Genomic DNA, 14,975 nt, shown 5'->3' on the forward strand with positions numbered 1-14,975 from the left:
GAAGCAAAGAAGATCATAGATAGCCATAATGTAGCCTTCAATGAGAAGAAGATACGTAAGGCATTGGAAATGAGGAGAATCACTTTCTAGGACGTGAATCCACTTGCATATGTTGATAGATAGCAAGCTGTCCATGCACCAAATGTGCAAGAAATCGTACCACCAAGTACTCCCACAGGTATACAATCAAGGGTAGATGATAAATCATCTATTCGTGATAATTATGAGCCAAATGTGGCTGATATGTAGGTGGGACAGCAAGCTGAAATGCCCTTAAGAAGATCATCTAGAGTGTCTAGACCGCCTGATAGGTTTGTTCCACGGGTAGACTATGTGATGCTTATTGATTGTGGGGACCCTTCTTGCTACAGAGATGAGTTCACTTATGAAAAATAAGACTTGGGACTTGGTTTCTTTGCCACATGGAAAGAAAGCATTGCCATGTAAATGAGTCTACAAGATGAAGGTTACAGGTGATGATGTGCCTAGGTACAAGGCCTATCTGGTCGCTAAAGGGTTCAAGTAAGAGAATGGTGTGGAATTTGATGAGATATTCTCTCTGGTTGTGAAGATGACCACACTTAGATGCATGCTTGGCTTAGTGGCAGCGGAGGATATGGAGCTTATGCAGATGGATGTCAAGACAGCTTTCTTGCATGGGGATTTGCATGAGGAAATTTACATGGTGCAACTGGAAGGCTTTGAAGAAAAGGGCAAAAAGCATTTAGTTTGCAAGCTGAAGAAGAGTCTCTATGGTCTTAAGCAAGCGCTTAGAGAATGGTATCAGAAGTTTGATGCTTTCATTTGGTCCCAGGGTTTTGAAAGGAGTGAAATTGATCACTACCTCTACACTAAAAGGGCTTAAGGATAATAGCCTGGTACTCTTGGCACTATATGTGGATGATATGCTATTGGCTAGCAAGAATACTTATGAGCTAGATGCATTAAAGGCCAAGTTGCATGAAGCCTTTGATATGAAGGATTTGGGACTTGCAAGTCATATTCTTGGTATGCGCATCATGTGTGATCGGAGTAGGAAACTCCTTTGGCTTTCACAGAAGGAGTATGTTACAAAAAAATTGCAACATTTCAATATGGAGGGGGGGAAGGCAGTGAGTACTCCATTGCATCCATATGTAAAACTGAGTCATATAGTCTTTAGGATGCATGCTTCACATGCAAAACAACACTTGTAATTCTTTAACGGTCTCATTCCAAATCCTTATTCCATAATTTTTTGCTCTCATGTTCAAATTTGGAATGTGTACTACAACTTGAAGACAAAGTTTGCCAAATTCCGTTGAGCAATGCATAAGATATGGGTCATGCAAGATACCCATATACATAAAAGTCCGTGAACCTCACCAAAAATGGCTACACCCAAGCAAACAATGACCCCTTTGGACATGTTAAAGTCCCAAAGAGGCAAAAAATATCAAAGTGCAACGACTGTGATGATCTAAAGCGAGCACTTAAGAGTGCAACATCTCCAGAACAAAAAGAAGCATACAAAAAAAAAAGACTAGACTGTTACATGCACTACTAGTTCATTTCCACATTTTATCACCATTCTTTTAGTTCATACCGGTATGTTAGTGGAGGAGCGCAAGTATCTTGCATCAAGTATACACAAAACATGTGTCGAGTTTGATTTGCTAACAGAGGCTACAACCATCAACATGGGGAAGAGACCAAGAGTAGTGCCAACTTATCGAAGTCAATGGATGTAGAGGGAGACGAAGTCACCAAAGACAAATGTAAATGAGCTCTCCAAGGATTCAACAGCTAAGTTGGATAGAGTGATATGAAAGGAAAGAGTGCTAGATAGCCATTCAACAAAACTAATTTCCTTTCATCCAATATGAGATGATGGTTGTAATACCAAGTATATAAGCACCTCACGTCGCTTAGAGCCTCTATACACTAATCTACGCCTATCAACCCACAAGGAGGTATCCACTCTCAAGCAATCTTGACATAGCCTTCAACAAAGTCTTTTCCTTAGAAGACCACTTTGCCCAAAACGAACGAACATCAAGCAACCCATTTGAAGAACGATGCCTATCTGCAAACAAGCGCGTCTAAATGTCACAACTACAAAACCCGTTCTACATTGTCAACCGATCCCAAGCCAAATGAACCAGCCAGCCGGGGAGGAGTGCGACATGAACAAAAGTTCTTCCAGATTGTCTATGCACATTTGGGAGCGTGGGACGTCAAAATCTTAGGCAATCGATAAGAGGCAGGCACATTTCTGCAAGGATTGGCCTACAAGTGTCTTTTATGTATTCACAGAGCAAGGTATTCGTTGGATGTATAGTGCCCCACCCTGGCTGTTGGCCCCTGTTTCAGAGAATTCATAGGCACTGAGCAAGGGTTAAATTAGCCTTGCGGCACATTTCATCCCAATGGAAATATAAGTAGAAACTCTAAGCAATGCTCTACAGTGTTTCAGTTGGAGCTTCCGGCTGGAAGCTTCAAGATAACCATGAAGATACCATTTCCATAGCAACAAGTTTAAAATGGGGAGAAAATCGTTATACTATAAGCCTAGCCATTGAAAGATTTGATCAATCAAGGCTCAAGCGATCAATTGCCAAACACAAACAAAGCTGGCAACTTACCAAAAAAAATTGTGAAAGTTTCAAACAACAAGCTGGCAAGGCCCATAGATTTGATCAATCATCAAATACATGTACAAAGGCTGGCAAAGAATCAATCAGCCATCAAACGAGTGACTCCATAAATGCTCCAAGCCTCAAGGCTCCACACATCATATTACATAATGCTGCTTTCATCAGGATTTGCCAAACTTAACTTCCCAGAATTGTTGAACAATTGAAGGGTGAGGAAGTGCCAAAGTCGAGGCTACGGGATCTTTCATATTCATCGAGGATTGCTCCATGCTGCCATCTGCAATTCACACTTCTGCACAGCCTTCCATAATACTAAAATCGAATACTCACATAGCATATGCTCAGGGCCTATTGAACTAAAAGAAGCCTAAAATGCTAATGAAGCCAATCTGTGCAACAAATTAAAGCCTTGCCTGGAAGCCCATTGAAGCAATGCAGCCAATCATGCAAAAGGGGGACAATGCCTTCTAATGCTGTGTGAACAGGACAATACACTGTCAAGTGCAACTTACTCAGTGAGAAACCAATCTTGAGTGCCAATGTGAATGATAACTAAATCCGATGACCAATCAAAGTCAAACAAACCTAGTGGGTCACTAGGGAGACTTTGTCTGGGTCAAACTCACCCACCTGGGTCCCAGTGCAATTGTGCTAGTGATCTACCCTCCCACCAAGGTGGATCACTGAATATCTCATTGGGTCTTCGGGCCAATACGAATGACCTCCATTGCCCACCACCCAAACTTGCTGAAGGAGGTCAGCTATACATGATGGCCCATAATTCTGCCTCCAGAGGATGTACGCACGATCCTCATGTGAATAAGCCTATTCTGCCCTCTTTAGCTCATCTTCCAGGAACTCCTTGGCCATTTTTTGTTTATTCAACAGCTGAGCAGACAGAAGCACAGCTAGCCAACCAGCTTTCTGTTGCATGTCAGCAGCAGCAAAAACTTTCAACCGCTGCACATTGCTCCCCATACTCAGCTCTTTCATCCACTAGCACATCAGTTCCTTTTCATACCTGAATCATGTCCAGCTGGCCAACCAGCTTTCTGTTGCACGTCAGCAGCAGCAAAAACTGTCAACTACTCAGCTCTTTCATCCACAAGCACATCAGGTCTTTTTCATACCTGAATCGTGTCCAGAATGCATGTCCATATCGTGTGCCCATGAAATCAAACTCTGCAACTGCCCACCTATCTCCTCTGTTTGAGAATGAGACGTCTCTAGGTTGACAAATTTATGCATCATCTTGCTCACTTCCATTGAGCCCAACTCGATGCAGCTACATTCTATCTGTACACCACTCTTTAAAATTCCTCTTAACTTTGCTGCATCATCCCACTTACCAGCTGCAGCATAAATTTTTGAAAGCATTACAAATGGCCTATAATTCTTTGGATCCACCACAAGACACTGACTTGCAGCATGTACTCCTCGCTCAACGTCACCATGAATTCGGCAGGCACCTAGCAACGTCAACCATGCAACAGAAACATTCTCAAATGGCATTTTATTGATCAAGTCCTCTGCCTCCTCCAAGTGTCCTGCACGACTGAGAAGATCTATCATGCACACATAATGCTGCACAGTCTGTGCTACACCATAATCTCTGCACATAGAAGCAAAGTAATGCCTACCGTCATCAACTCGACCTGTATGGCTGCATGCAGTGAGGACACAGATGAAAGTGATATCAGTTGGCTTGATACCTTCAACCTGCATATCCTGGAAGAGTTCGAGAGCCTCATTGCCACATCCATTCTGAGCATACGCTGCAATCAAGGCAGTCCAAGATACTACATTCCGATGAAGAATCCTATTGCTTACAGACCTTGCAGCATCTAGACTCCCACACTTTCCATACATGTTAATGAGAGCAGTCGCAATAACTATATCCGAGTCATAACCACGATTGATAATGTCGGCATGGATGTACTGACCTTCTTCGAGACCTGCGAGGCTGGCACACGCATCAAGGACACACAGGAAGGCGACCTTGTTGGGTTGTATACCTCCAAGAGGCATCTGATGAAAAAGTTCGAATGCCTCCTTGCCATGTCCATTCTGAGTGCATGCTGTAATCATGGTACACCAAGAGATAATATCCCGATCAGGCATTCCTCCAAAAATGCTTCTTGCATCCTTCAGACTCCCACACTTGCCATACATATGGACGAGGGCATTCCCAACCATACCTTCTGGCTTTAATCCCCTGTCAGCAATGGCTTTATGGATCTCCTTGCCCTCATCCAGAGCCACCTGGCTAGCACAAGCATCAAGCACAGAGATAAAGGTGACCTTGTTTGGCTTTATACCTTCGAGCTGCATGTGATGAAAGGTTTCCAAGGCCTCTTTACTATACCCAGTCTGAACATATGCTGCAATCATGGTACTCCACGAAACCACATCCCGTTTGGTCATTTTGCAGAAAACTCTCTGGGCATTGTGCAGGTTCCCACATTTTCCATACATGTGGATGAGGGCATTTCCAATGATGACATCTGGCTCGTACCTGCTGTCCACAATAACAGCATGGATCATTTGTCCCTCTTCTAGGGACATCAGGCTAGTGCATGCATTCATAACACAAATAAAAGTGATCTTATCCGGCTCAGCTCCATCAAGCAGCATCTGATAAAAAAATTCCAGAGCCTCCTTTGCAGCATTATTCTGGGCACAGATTGTGATCATTGTATTCCAGGAAAACACTGCACGCACAGGCATTCTGTCAAACATTTTCCTTGCAGCTTCCAGAATCCCACACTTTCCATACATGTTAATGACTGCCGTTCCCACAATAGCATCTGAATTGTATTCACTGCCCACAACAGCAGCATGAATCTGCTGACCCTCTTCTAGGCTTGCTAGGCCGGAACATGCATCCAGGGCAGAGAGGTAGGTGACATTGTTTGGTTTCACACCTTCAATCTGCATTTGATGAAACAAATTAAGAGCCTCCTTGCCATACCCATGTTGAGTACATATGGAAATCATCGCACTCCAAGACACCACCTCTGGCTGATGCATTCTGAAAAAAATGCTCCTTGCATCCTTGAGACTCCCACATTTGCCATACATATTGATGAGAGCGTTTCCAATTATCCCAGCCATCCCATAACCACTTTCAATGATGGCAGTATGGATTTCCTGCCCCTCTTTACAGAGGGTGCATGCATGAAGAGCAGAGATGAAGGTGATCACGTTAGGTTGAAAGCCTTCAAGCCGCATCTGACAAAAGAGTCGTAGGGCCTCCTTGCCATACCCTTCGTTGGAATATGCTGTGATCAAAGCACTCCATGAGACCACATCTCGATGGGTCATTCTGATAAAAATATTGCTTGCCTCAATGAGACTTCCACACTTTCCATACAGGTTAATGAGGGCATTCCCCACAACAAGATCTTGCTCAAACCCACTTTCAATAATGGCACCATGAATCTCCTGTCTATCTTTTAACGCCACAAAGCTGGCACATGCATCAAGAACACAGACAAAAGTAATTTTATCGGGCTTGATGCCTTGAAATTGCATATGACTAAATAGTTCGAGGGCTTCCTTGGTATGGCCATTCAAGGTACATGCTGAGATCATAGCGCTCCAAGAGATCACATTTCTTTCAGGCATTCTACAGAAGGTGCACCATGCATCATCGACACTGCCACATTTTCCATACATTGTGATACAAGCATTTGTGACAATGACTTCTTGATCAAAACCAAAAGCCACAATGGAAGCATGGATATACTTCCCTTCTCCTACAACTTGCAGGCTACAGCATGCATCTAGAACAGACACAAAAGTTATCTTGTTGGGCTGAACATCTGCAAATTGCATCTGATGAAAGATTTCCAAGGCCTCCCAGCCCTGCCCACTTCGGGCATATGCTGCAATCATTGTGCTCCAAGAGACCACATCCTGCTCAGGCATTCGGCCAAACACCATCGCCGCACCATCCAAATTCCCATTCTGGACATTAGCTTTCATTAATATATTCCAGGAGTATAAGTTAGGGTTTTGTATTTCATCAAAAGCAGATTGTGCATCTTTAAGACTTCCACAGTTGCCATACATTTCAACAAGACAATTCCCAACAAATGTGATGTGCTCATAGCCAAAGCTTTTGACATATGCCTGCATTCGCCTGGCATCAATCAAAGCAGTGGCTTTATCATGATGCCTCGAAACGGATGTCATGAAAGCTACTTTCCTTGAAAAGCTCAGCAGATGTTCACCATCCCACCTTACATCTGTGCAACCTTTGACGGACAATTGCTCCTGGGGACAAACTACCTGTCCGTTTCCCTCTTTTTCTGTTGAGGGATCCCTTTTGGAGCGCCCCGAATTTTCTTCATGCCAAGGCTGCACCAAACCTGACCTCCCCAGCACATCTGGCATGGAAAACATAGTACCGATTTGTAGCTTCTTGACCAGCAAATCTGTGTACCGGCCAGGGCACCCCTGGATTCCTACTGCAAGAATGCCCCCATCCAATCTTGACTGATTTGATTCTTACCAAATACCACTAGAGTGGCACGGTATTTGATTCTTACCAAATACCAAATACCACTAGAGTTGAGACGAGTCTGAAGAGATGGCTGAGCAAGATGAAGTACAGAACAGAGCCATGGAGAAGGACCGCTGGCTCCATCGAACCTTTTAAAAAAATGCCCATTATCGTTTACATTAACTCCATCCATTCCCTCTTGCTTTACCACGTATGAACACCATAGCAAGTGCCATGGGCGACGGCCTTGCTCTCCGCACCCCTTTCTTGTCCAACTCCATATGGGTCTTGCTTTATAATTATTATATTATGTAGAAGAAGGTTATTTATTTAGTTTTCCTGCGCCCCGCCCCCAACTCACTCGATCCAGAGGAAAGGGTTGCCCATTTGGCAGCGTACTCCCATTGGGAGCCAGCCAGATTCGAAGTCGTCCACAAGCAGGAGCTGGTACTACGCATTTTTTGGCGTGCCAAGGGCAACAGCTTAAGCGATTGTTTTGGCTTTCTCTACCTATGGGAATGTGCAAGGGGCTTACATATGTTTAATAGTTGCTATCATGTGGGGATAGTGGGTGGTTATAATGGTTAGGATTAGGGGAATTTTAATACTTCGGTGGAGGGTGTGGGCATACTAGATTAGTAAGAGATCATAAAGGTTAAGGGTATCATAGTTTGGATATGGAGGACATAGGGATAGGGTTGTGTTTAGGGTTCATCATCTTCTATAATATATTAACCACGCTAATCAGTTAGGACCATGGAACAAATTAGACCCACTCTGTTTGCGACTCTACTCTAGTTTTCCATCGATTCGACTCTGTTTGCGACTCTGCGTGCATTAGAGAAGACTAGCTTTGATCTAGGTTGGTAGTCTGTGCTCAGTTCTTGATACATTTTGTTGGAAAAGCAAAGCCGTTCGTCCGTTAGTCGTTTAAGTCTAAAAGTGTGTCCATTGAAGTCTTAAAGCCATTTGTGCTTTTTGTTCATTGTTGAGACTGCTCTGCAGCAGCGATTCTCGACACAAATGATGCTCATTTCATTCTACAAAAGGCTCATCCCATCAATAGTGTGAGCTATGCAAGTTAGCGTTACAGTGTAGATTTCAAGGGAAAACATTTGTGCCTCTTACAGAGTTTAGGGTTTCCTGTTTGGCTTTGCAATTTGTCATTGACGACTACAGTTTTGGGTCTTGCTACTGCGAAATAGTCGCCTGTCTTCTAAGCGATCGTTCGCAATGTCTTGAAGCTATGGAAAGTAACTCACATTCGCAAGTTCATGCAAATATCACATGGGGGTTATCTTTCCTAAAATTGCATTTGGTATCCTTCAATGCAATGGAAGACACAAGAATATATGACCGGAATAGTAACTTATGAATTGGGGATCTTACGCTCCTATAATCAACAGCAGCAAGAAAGTAAAGTGGATGCATACATGGGGAATCTTGTACAAACAAGAGAAGAGAATCCAAAATTGAAAGAGTAGTTTATCAGAAGTTGATACTGATGCACTACAAGAATTGAGAAAGACCTTGCAAGAATTTATGAAGAGTACAAGCAAGAGTAGCAGAAAGAATGTTTACCAATGATTGAAAAATGGTTAGGAGAAATGAAAGAAGAGTTTTTTGACATTTTGGAGGACTTGGAAAAAGACAATGCAGATTTGCAAACAGAAGTGGTAATTGGAAAAGAACACGTCAAAGCTTTGAGGTGCTTGGAAGAACAATTAAAGGAGATTAATGAAGATACAAAAATTGATGGTTTCTTTACACCAGTTGTCAATGTAGAGGATTTGAACCATCAATTGGTAAATGTGGCTCACATTGCTCAAAATAACTTGAAGAATAGATTGTTGATATTGGCATAAAGACCACACGATTCATTTGCTTTAGAATAGTTTTACAACTAAAGATAAATGAACAGGATCAGAAGATTCAGGATTTCGAGATGCGGTGTTGTAGAAATCAAAACATCAATCTAAGCAAAATAATCTTACTAATCTTGATTCAAGAAATCAGAATGTTTTTTTTTTTTAAGAAAACAAAAGTTTATATTATAAACAGTTCATCTGATATACATTGACGATTCACAAAAAAAGTCCGCATTGCAGTGTATCTTAAAACATCTCAAAAGAAAGCTCAAAGCTGCCTCACTCTGTCCTAGAGTCAATCTCATAGTGGATGGAACCCTTGAAGTGGCACTCTTGATTAAAGTTCTGACAATGCTCTAGCTCGTGGTTTTTGATTTCAGCAAAGAATTGCACAAGGTCGTTGTCATACATCTTCGAAGCCTGCTAACCAGTTAGCAAAAAGATATTCTGTGTTAGTAATCTTATCATTAAATTGAAAATCATTTCTGGAAATGCATACAAACCATAATGCATGTGCTCGCTGTAATGCCCAGCGTGAATGTTTGACTTTAGATGCATCTCCCAACAAAATTGCTTTCCAATTGACTGGCTTGCCTAGTTGTATTTGAACTCTCTTCTAGACTTTCCTAGCTGATGCGCATGCTACAAAAAGGTGGAATATGTCTTCCCGCGCATCTTGGCATCGCCGGCATTTGCCGTCCCCTTTTCCAATCCTGAGGCCTCTTGCATTTAACCAAATAGCTTTCAGCAACACCAACCAAAGCAATGTCGACATCCTCTGCGGAATTACCTTGGCCCAAATATAGTGGAATCTCTACTTCCAGTACAGCGTAGAGTCGGAGGTGTTCCAATGGGAATTTAAAACCAGAATCAGCTCTTCAATAGAGTCAAAAGGAGTAGGAACAGGGAGCAGATGTGGGGAGAGGGCCCAGCTAAATTCTAATGCATAATTCAGCACTGAGCCCCCCTTCCAGTGAGTGTCTCCTTTCCAAAGTGCTATTCTGTTGGTGACAAACATAGCATCTTGGTTCGTCAGCCTGAATTCTCTCCGAATTTCAAGCAAGGTCTTCCATCTGATCTAATCTCTATGCCACAGTTGACCCCAAGATTGAATGCCCTTATTGAACAAGAAGCAGGCTCGGGTAAATTCGGTGTTGCTGAGTAGAGCTTTTTTGTGTATCACTAATGCCCAAATAGAGTCGAGCTTCATGAAAGAACCTTTGCCGGAGAATCCCAGTTGCGTTTTGATAGATTCAAGTGCTCTCCATAAGGACTTCCATAGATCACTACCTTTAGTGGAGCAGGGTTCCGGGCATAAAACAATAGACAGAACTGGGTAGTCCTTCCATCATTTTGCCTTGATAGGTCGAGCATGCTTGAAGTTACGAGCGAGGAGCGTGGCCCAATCCAAGTCTCGGGTTCAGAAGGACCTTGAAAATCGAGGTCGCTGCTAATTTCATTGCCGCCTGCTTTATGTTAATAACTCCCAGTCCCCCTTCACTCTTTGGGTGAGTGCAGAAATCCCATCTTACCTTGGCTATTCGGTTGTAGCCTCCCGATAGAAAGGACTTGCATTTGGCGATGAGTTTATCAAGACCCGCTTTGACTAGGATGCCAATAGGACAAGTAGAAAATGGTTATGGGGAAGAGGCAATGATTGAGTACCATCCTTCTTCCTACCAAGTTGGATTGAAATCCTCTACACTTTTCCAGTTTTGAGCTAAATGTGTTTCCCATCTCTCCTTCATTGACACCTCAAAGCCCATGGGTATGCTTAACAGTCTAAAAACAATACCTTTTTGGATCAATAGACAGCCCAGATGCTCCAACTCATCTTGAGTTTTTCCATTGCCCATGCAATATCCTATTATACTATGATTGATGAGAGAGCCAGAGGCTAAACAATAGGTGTTTAGACATTCCATGACTTCTCTCACGTCACTTGTAGTGTTCCTAGGCATTAGGTTGGTGTCATCCGCAAACTGTTGCATCACCATCCGTTTACCATTGGGCAACTCAATTCCTTTTACAGCACTCTTTTCTATTAGTAGCTAGCCCAACGAATCAGCAATAATAGCATACAGTAGTGGGGCGATGGGGCATCCTTGCCTAATTGATCTTCTCAGCTGAAAAGTTGAGGACATCTCGCCATTAATGTAGACCTTGGTTGTGGTGTTGGATAGCAGTAACTTGACCGCGGCAACGAAATTAGGTCCCAGACCCATGTCTGTCAAGGATTGCAGAAAAAAGGTCCAATCAAGCCTATCATATGCTTTATCAAAGTCTATTTTGATGAAGCAAAAGTCTTGCTTAGATTCCCTAGCATGCTCACATCCTTCCCAGACATTGACAATAGCCTCTAGTAGGTGTCTCCCTTTTATGAATCCCTTCTGTTTCTGTAAAATCCATCTGTCCATCTTGTTCTGTATTCTTATTGCTAATGCCTTGGCAAAGATTTTGTAGCTGCAATTGAGCATCGTCAAAGGTCTCCAATTCTTTATTAAATCTTTTCTTTCGTCTTTTGGGATAAGTTTAACCATCCCGTTGTTTAAGTGTTTAGGGAGAGAGGAAGTGGAGATACTTTCCTGCCATACCTCAAGTAGTTTGGGGCCTATCCAATCCCAAAAGACCTTGTAGAATTTACAGGTAGGGGTAGGCTATGCTCTCCAGGAGTTTTGCCATCTTTCATCGCCAACATTGCTTCCTTGAGTACACCCAGGGTTAGAGGCACTTCCAAGCTCTGACGGTCAAGACCAATGACAACTTTTTGACTTGACGCCTGGCATCTAGCTCTTGCCTGCACAACTTTATCATCTACATGCATCGTTTGTGACAAGATATTCTTAAAGTGATCTGCAATGTACTCTCTGTTCTCACTGTCCAATTGAGCCCAAACGTTTGCCCTGATTTCTAGGAGTGGGATTTTCTTTAACATTCTCTTCCTACATACAATCCAGAGACCATGTAGCAAGACTCTCACAGCATGTTCTTCTTTTTTGAAGAGGAAAATGAAATAACCTCTATGGAGGAAACAGACATTGGTTACTAGATTGCCTCTCCTGCCCCAATTGATTCTAAACTAATTTTCAAGGAAAGCAGTTGGGGGACGAGGACCATGCAGATATCCAACAAGTGCATGCGACTCGAGCTATTCGACCGAATCATCAAGAAAATCTTCATCGATTGGGCAAACACGTTTTTACCCGGTTCAAAAGGCGTCCCCTCCTCTGGAACGCTTGAGCTCTGCTTTTAAAAGCCTCATGTAGCATCAGATGATTGATTTCGTGCTTCTATTCCATTGGAGATGAGGGCGTCACCTTTGCAAGGGATCTTATTGGATGGCCGTCCTTCCTCTTGGGTCGACTTCTTAGCTGCGGTCTGGGTCCCGTTCCTCTTTTCTTGTATGCCCACTTATCCGAGAGCTGCCATAAGGTTTTTTCTTTCAGAAGGGGATAGAGAAAAAGCCCCCTCTGCTCTGCTGAAGAGCCCTCACATACGAGGTGCCACGTGTTGAAGCTTGTCCAAGGTGGCTAGGAGACGCTGCTCCAGTGTTGAGAGAACCACGACCTATGGCCCTTCCAAGTCTGCTACCTCCATGACCGGCAATGGCGTGGGAGTTTCCTCGAATATTGGTTCCTCTTTGGGTTCCTTCTTGGGAGCCAATAGGAGAGGTCCTAGTATCTCTGTATCCATCTCCAGCATTTGTCTGGGAAAGCACATGCGAGTTGTCTACTAGCGACGGGAATGCAGCAAGGTCTGTGAAGTCATGGTCGAAGTAATCTCTTCCAAAAGAGGGAATGAGGGATGCAGCTACTATCACATCTTGCATGCAGAATGAGGTATTCTCAATGAGTGTCGTATTTGGTGAAGTGTGAGTTGAGTGGGACAAGAATGACGCAAGAAGGGCACCGTATGCAGGGCTGAGAGGGAGTGGAGGGAGCCTAGATTGCAAAGGACGCAGGTCACCATCACCGTCCTCCATCCAACCCCTAGAGTCAATCTAGGTCTCAATCAGGATGTTTTTTCTTCTTGCTCTAATTTGCAAGTACAAGTGAAAGAGAACCAGAAAGCTGAAGAACATGAGGGTAAAGTGGAAGCAAAAGATGTGGATGAGCTTTGAAGATTGTGGATGAATTACAACAGTAGATTGAAGTCAAAGACAAGTTGGTCAAAAGAGCAGGTTCCTGATGAAGAACTAGTCTATATTGTCAGCAATACAATCAATGTGGAGAATAATGAATCCGCTCAAAATGGACCACGTGCTATGGAAACCATGACTATGGATATGCCTAGTACAGCAGGCAAAGAAGACAAAGAAACAAGGGAATAAAAGGGTTCGAGTCATGAACAAATTTTTTGCCCAAAAATAATTATCCACTAGGTGTGCCAGTGTGAAGGAATAACATGGCACCTTGGGCTTTTGTACTTTAGAACACTATGTCTAGTACTAAATAGTAGTTAGGATGTTGTATGTTATAAGTGGTAGGAGTTACAACTATCCAATGTGTTCTTGATGTAAGGGAAGTTGATAATTCTGATATACATGCAGTCCGATGTTCTGTAATTCTGCTGTCAAAATCTTGTGATTAGTTTGATGATCTTTATGGAGTAACTCTTTTCATTCAACTTATGTTATCAATCTATGAATATATGGAAGCCATAAACCATTTTGTATCCCTTTGTGCACTCTACTTTTCAATCAAAATGTGAAATGCATGTCTTTCTTGTAAAATGCTCAACATTCCTTGTGAGTTTGCTATAATCTATTCAGGTTTAGTCTTGAGATAATTAGACCTGTAACACTCATGCTAGCCTATCTTAAACCTTTTTTAGCGGAAACTATTTTAGGATCTAGTCTTGATGACACTGCACAAAACAAGCCTCCATCCTTTTTTTTTCGAAGAAATGATATCCTTTATTATTTTGTATGCAAAAAGTGATGAAAGCTACATAGTGTACCCAACAAATAAGGGGTACCAAAGATCAAATTATAATGTTCTAATATTTTGAGTCTTCCTACTACATGCCCAAGAACAAGAACCCAATTTGCCACATATCTAACCATCTCAAAACATCACCTTTCACAAGTTTTGGACTGAACCATGAGTTCATACATCTGAGTGGGTCGTTCATGCCTTTCCTTCCCCAAGTTATGGGACCTTTCAAGTTTGTATTTGCCATCCAACCTCAAATTTTAGAGCACAAGATAGGACACAATGGGGAAATGTTTTCCCACCAAGCAAGACGCTCCTTCATGAGAAATACACTTCTTGCCAACCTCTAGTGGAGGAGGGAATAGATGGATAGAAGTCTTGAAGATGCATCTTGCCTGAAGCTGGACAACCACAACTTCAAGGAGCTTAAACTTACAATCCTTCATCCATTTCAGCTATTAGATTTGTAGCTTAGTGTTTCAACAATAGGTCATTTTTAGTAAAACATCCCATTTAATTAAAAATCCAAAAATACAAAAAGAAAGAAGATAGTTACAAGTGGTCTTCTAATCCTATGGATGACAAAGTACTATCAAACTCTATCGGCAGTGTTATGGATAAAATTGTCTAAGGAAAAAGGCATTAATATGTGTGTGTGTTTGTATATGTGGCAGTAGTATAATAAAATATGGTGTGCATAGGGCCTAGGGTTGAGGTGGCAGGGCATGACCATGTGCCACCCTTCCACGTAAGAGGACCCATAAGGTGTGTTGTACATAATCCATGATAGTAATATTATAAAATGTAAGGTGGCATGGCTCCTCCATGTGCCACCCCTCCACCTAGGCTGCATTTAGTGAGATATGGCTCAAAGTCCATGGGAGAAGTAATATAAAATAGGTGGAGATGGATATTATATTGAGTTATTCCCTCCATATGGGATAGGCCCATGTGGGGGAGGTATAGAAGGTCCAAGAGAGCAAGTTAAATAATGGGGAAAGTAGGATGAGGTGGCAAGATTCCTTGTGCC

The 14,975-nt window shown here is 42.6% G+C and overlaps 1 protein-coding gene across 1 annotated transcript; it reads right to left on the reverse strand.

The window, feature by feature from the left end:
- Positions 1-2,728: 2,728 nt before the first annotated feature.
- On the reverse strand, positions 2,729-7,312 carry LOC147899989 (pentatricopeptide repeat-containing protein At2g13600-like). Its single transcript, XM_087377552.1, has 2 exons — positions 3,767-7,312; positions 2,729-3,657 (listed from the first exon to the last, which is right to left on the reverse strand). Exons 1-2 carry the CDS (start codon positions 7,041-7,043, stop codon positions 3,641-3,643), a joined length of 3,294 nt encoding a protein of 1,097 aa, XP_087233678.1. The 5' UTR covers positions 7,044-7,312; the 3' UTR covers positions 2,729-3,640.
- Between the last annotated feature and the right edge of the window lie 7,663 nt (positions 7,313-14,975).

This window comes from Dipteris shenzhenensis, chromosome 7, assembly GCF_047967505.1.
Source record: "Dipteris shenzhenensis isolate YYH24624 ecotype China chromosome 7, Dip_SZ_1.0, whole genome shotgun sequence".
Lineage (NCBI taxonomy): Eukaryota > Viridiplantae > Streptophyta > Polypodiopsida > Gleicheniales > Dipteridaceae > Dipteris > Dipteris shenzhenensis.

What these genes read in the sequence shown, in the direction of transcription:
- LOC147899989 (XM_087377552.1), bottom strand. Translation starts at nt 7,043, where the DNA reads ATGTTTTCCATGCCAGATGTGCTGGGGAGGTCAGGTTTGGTGCAGCCT.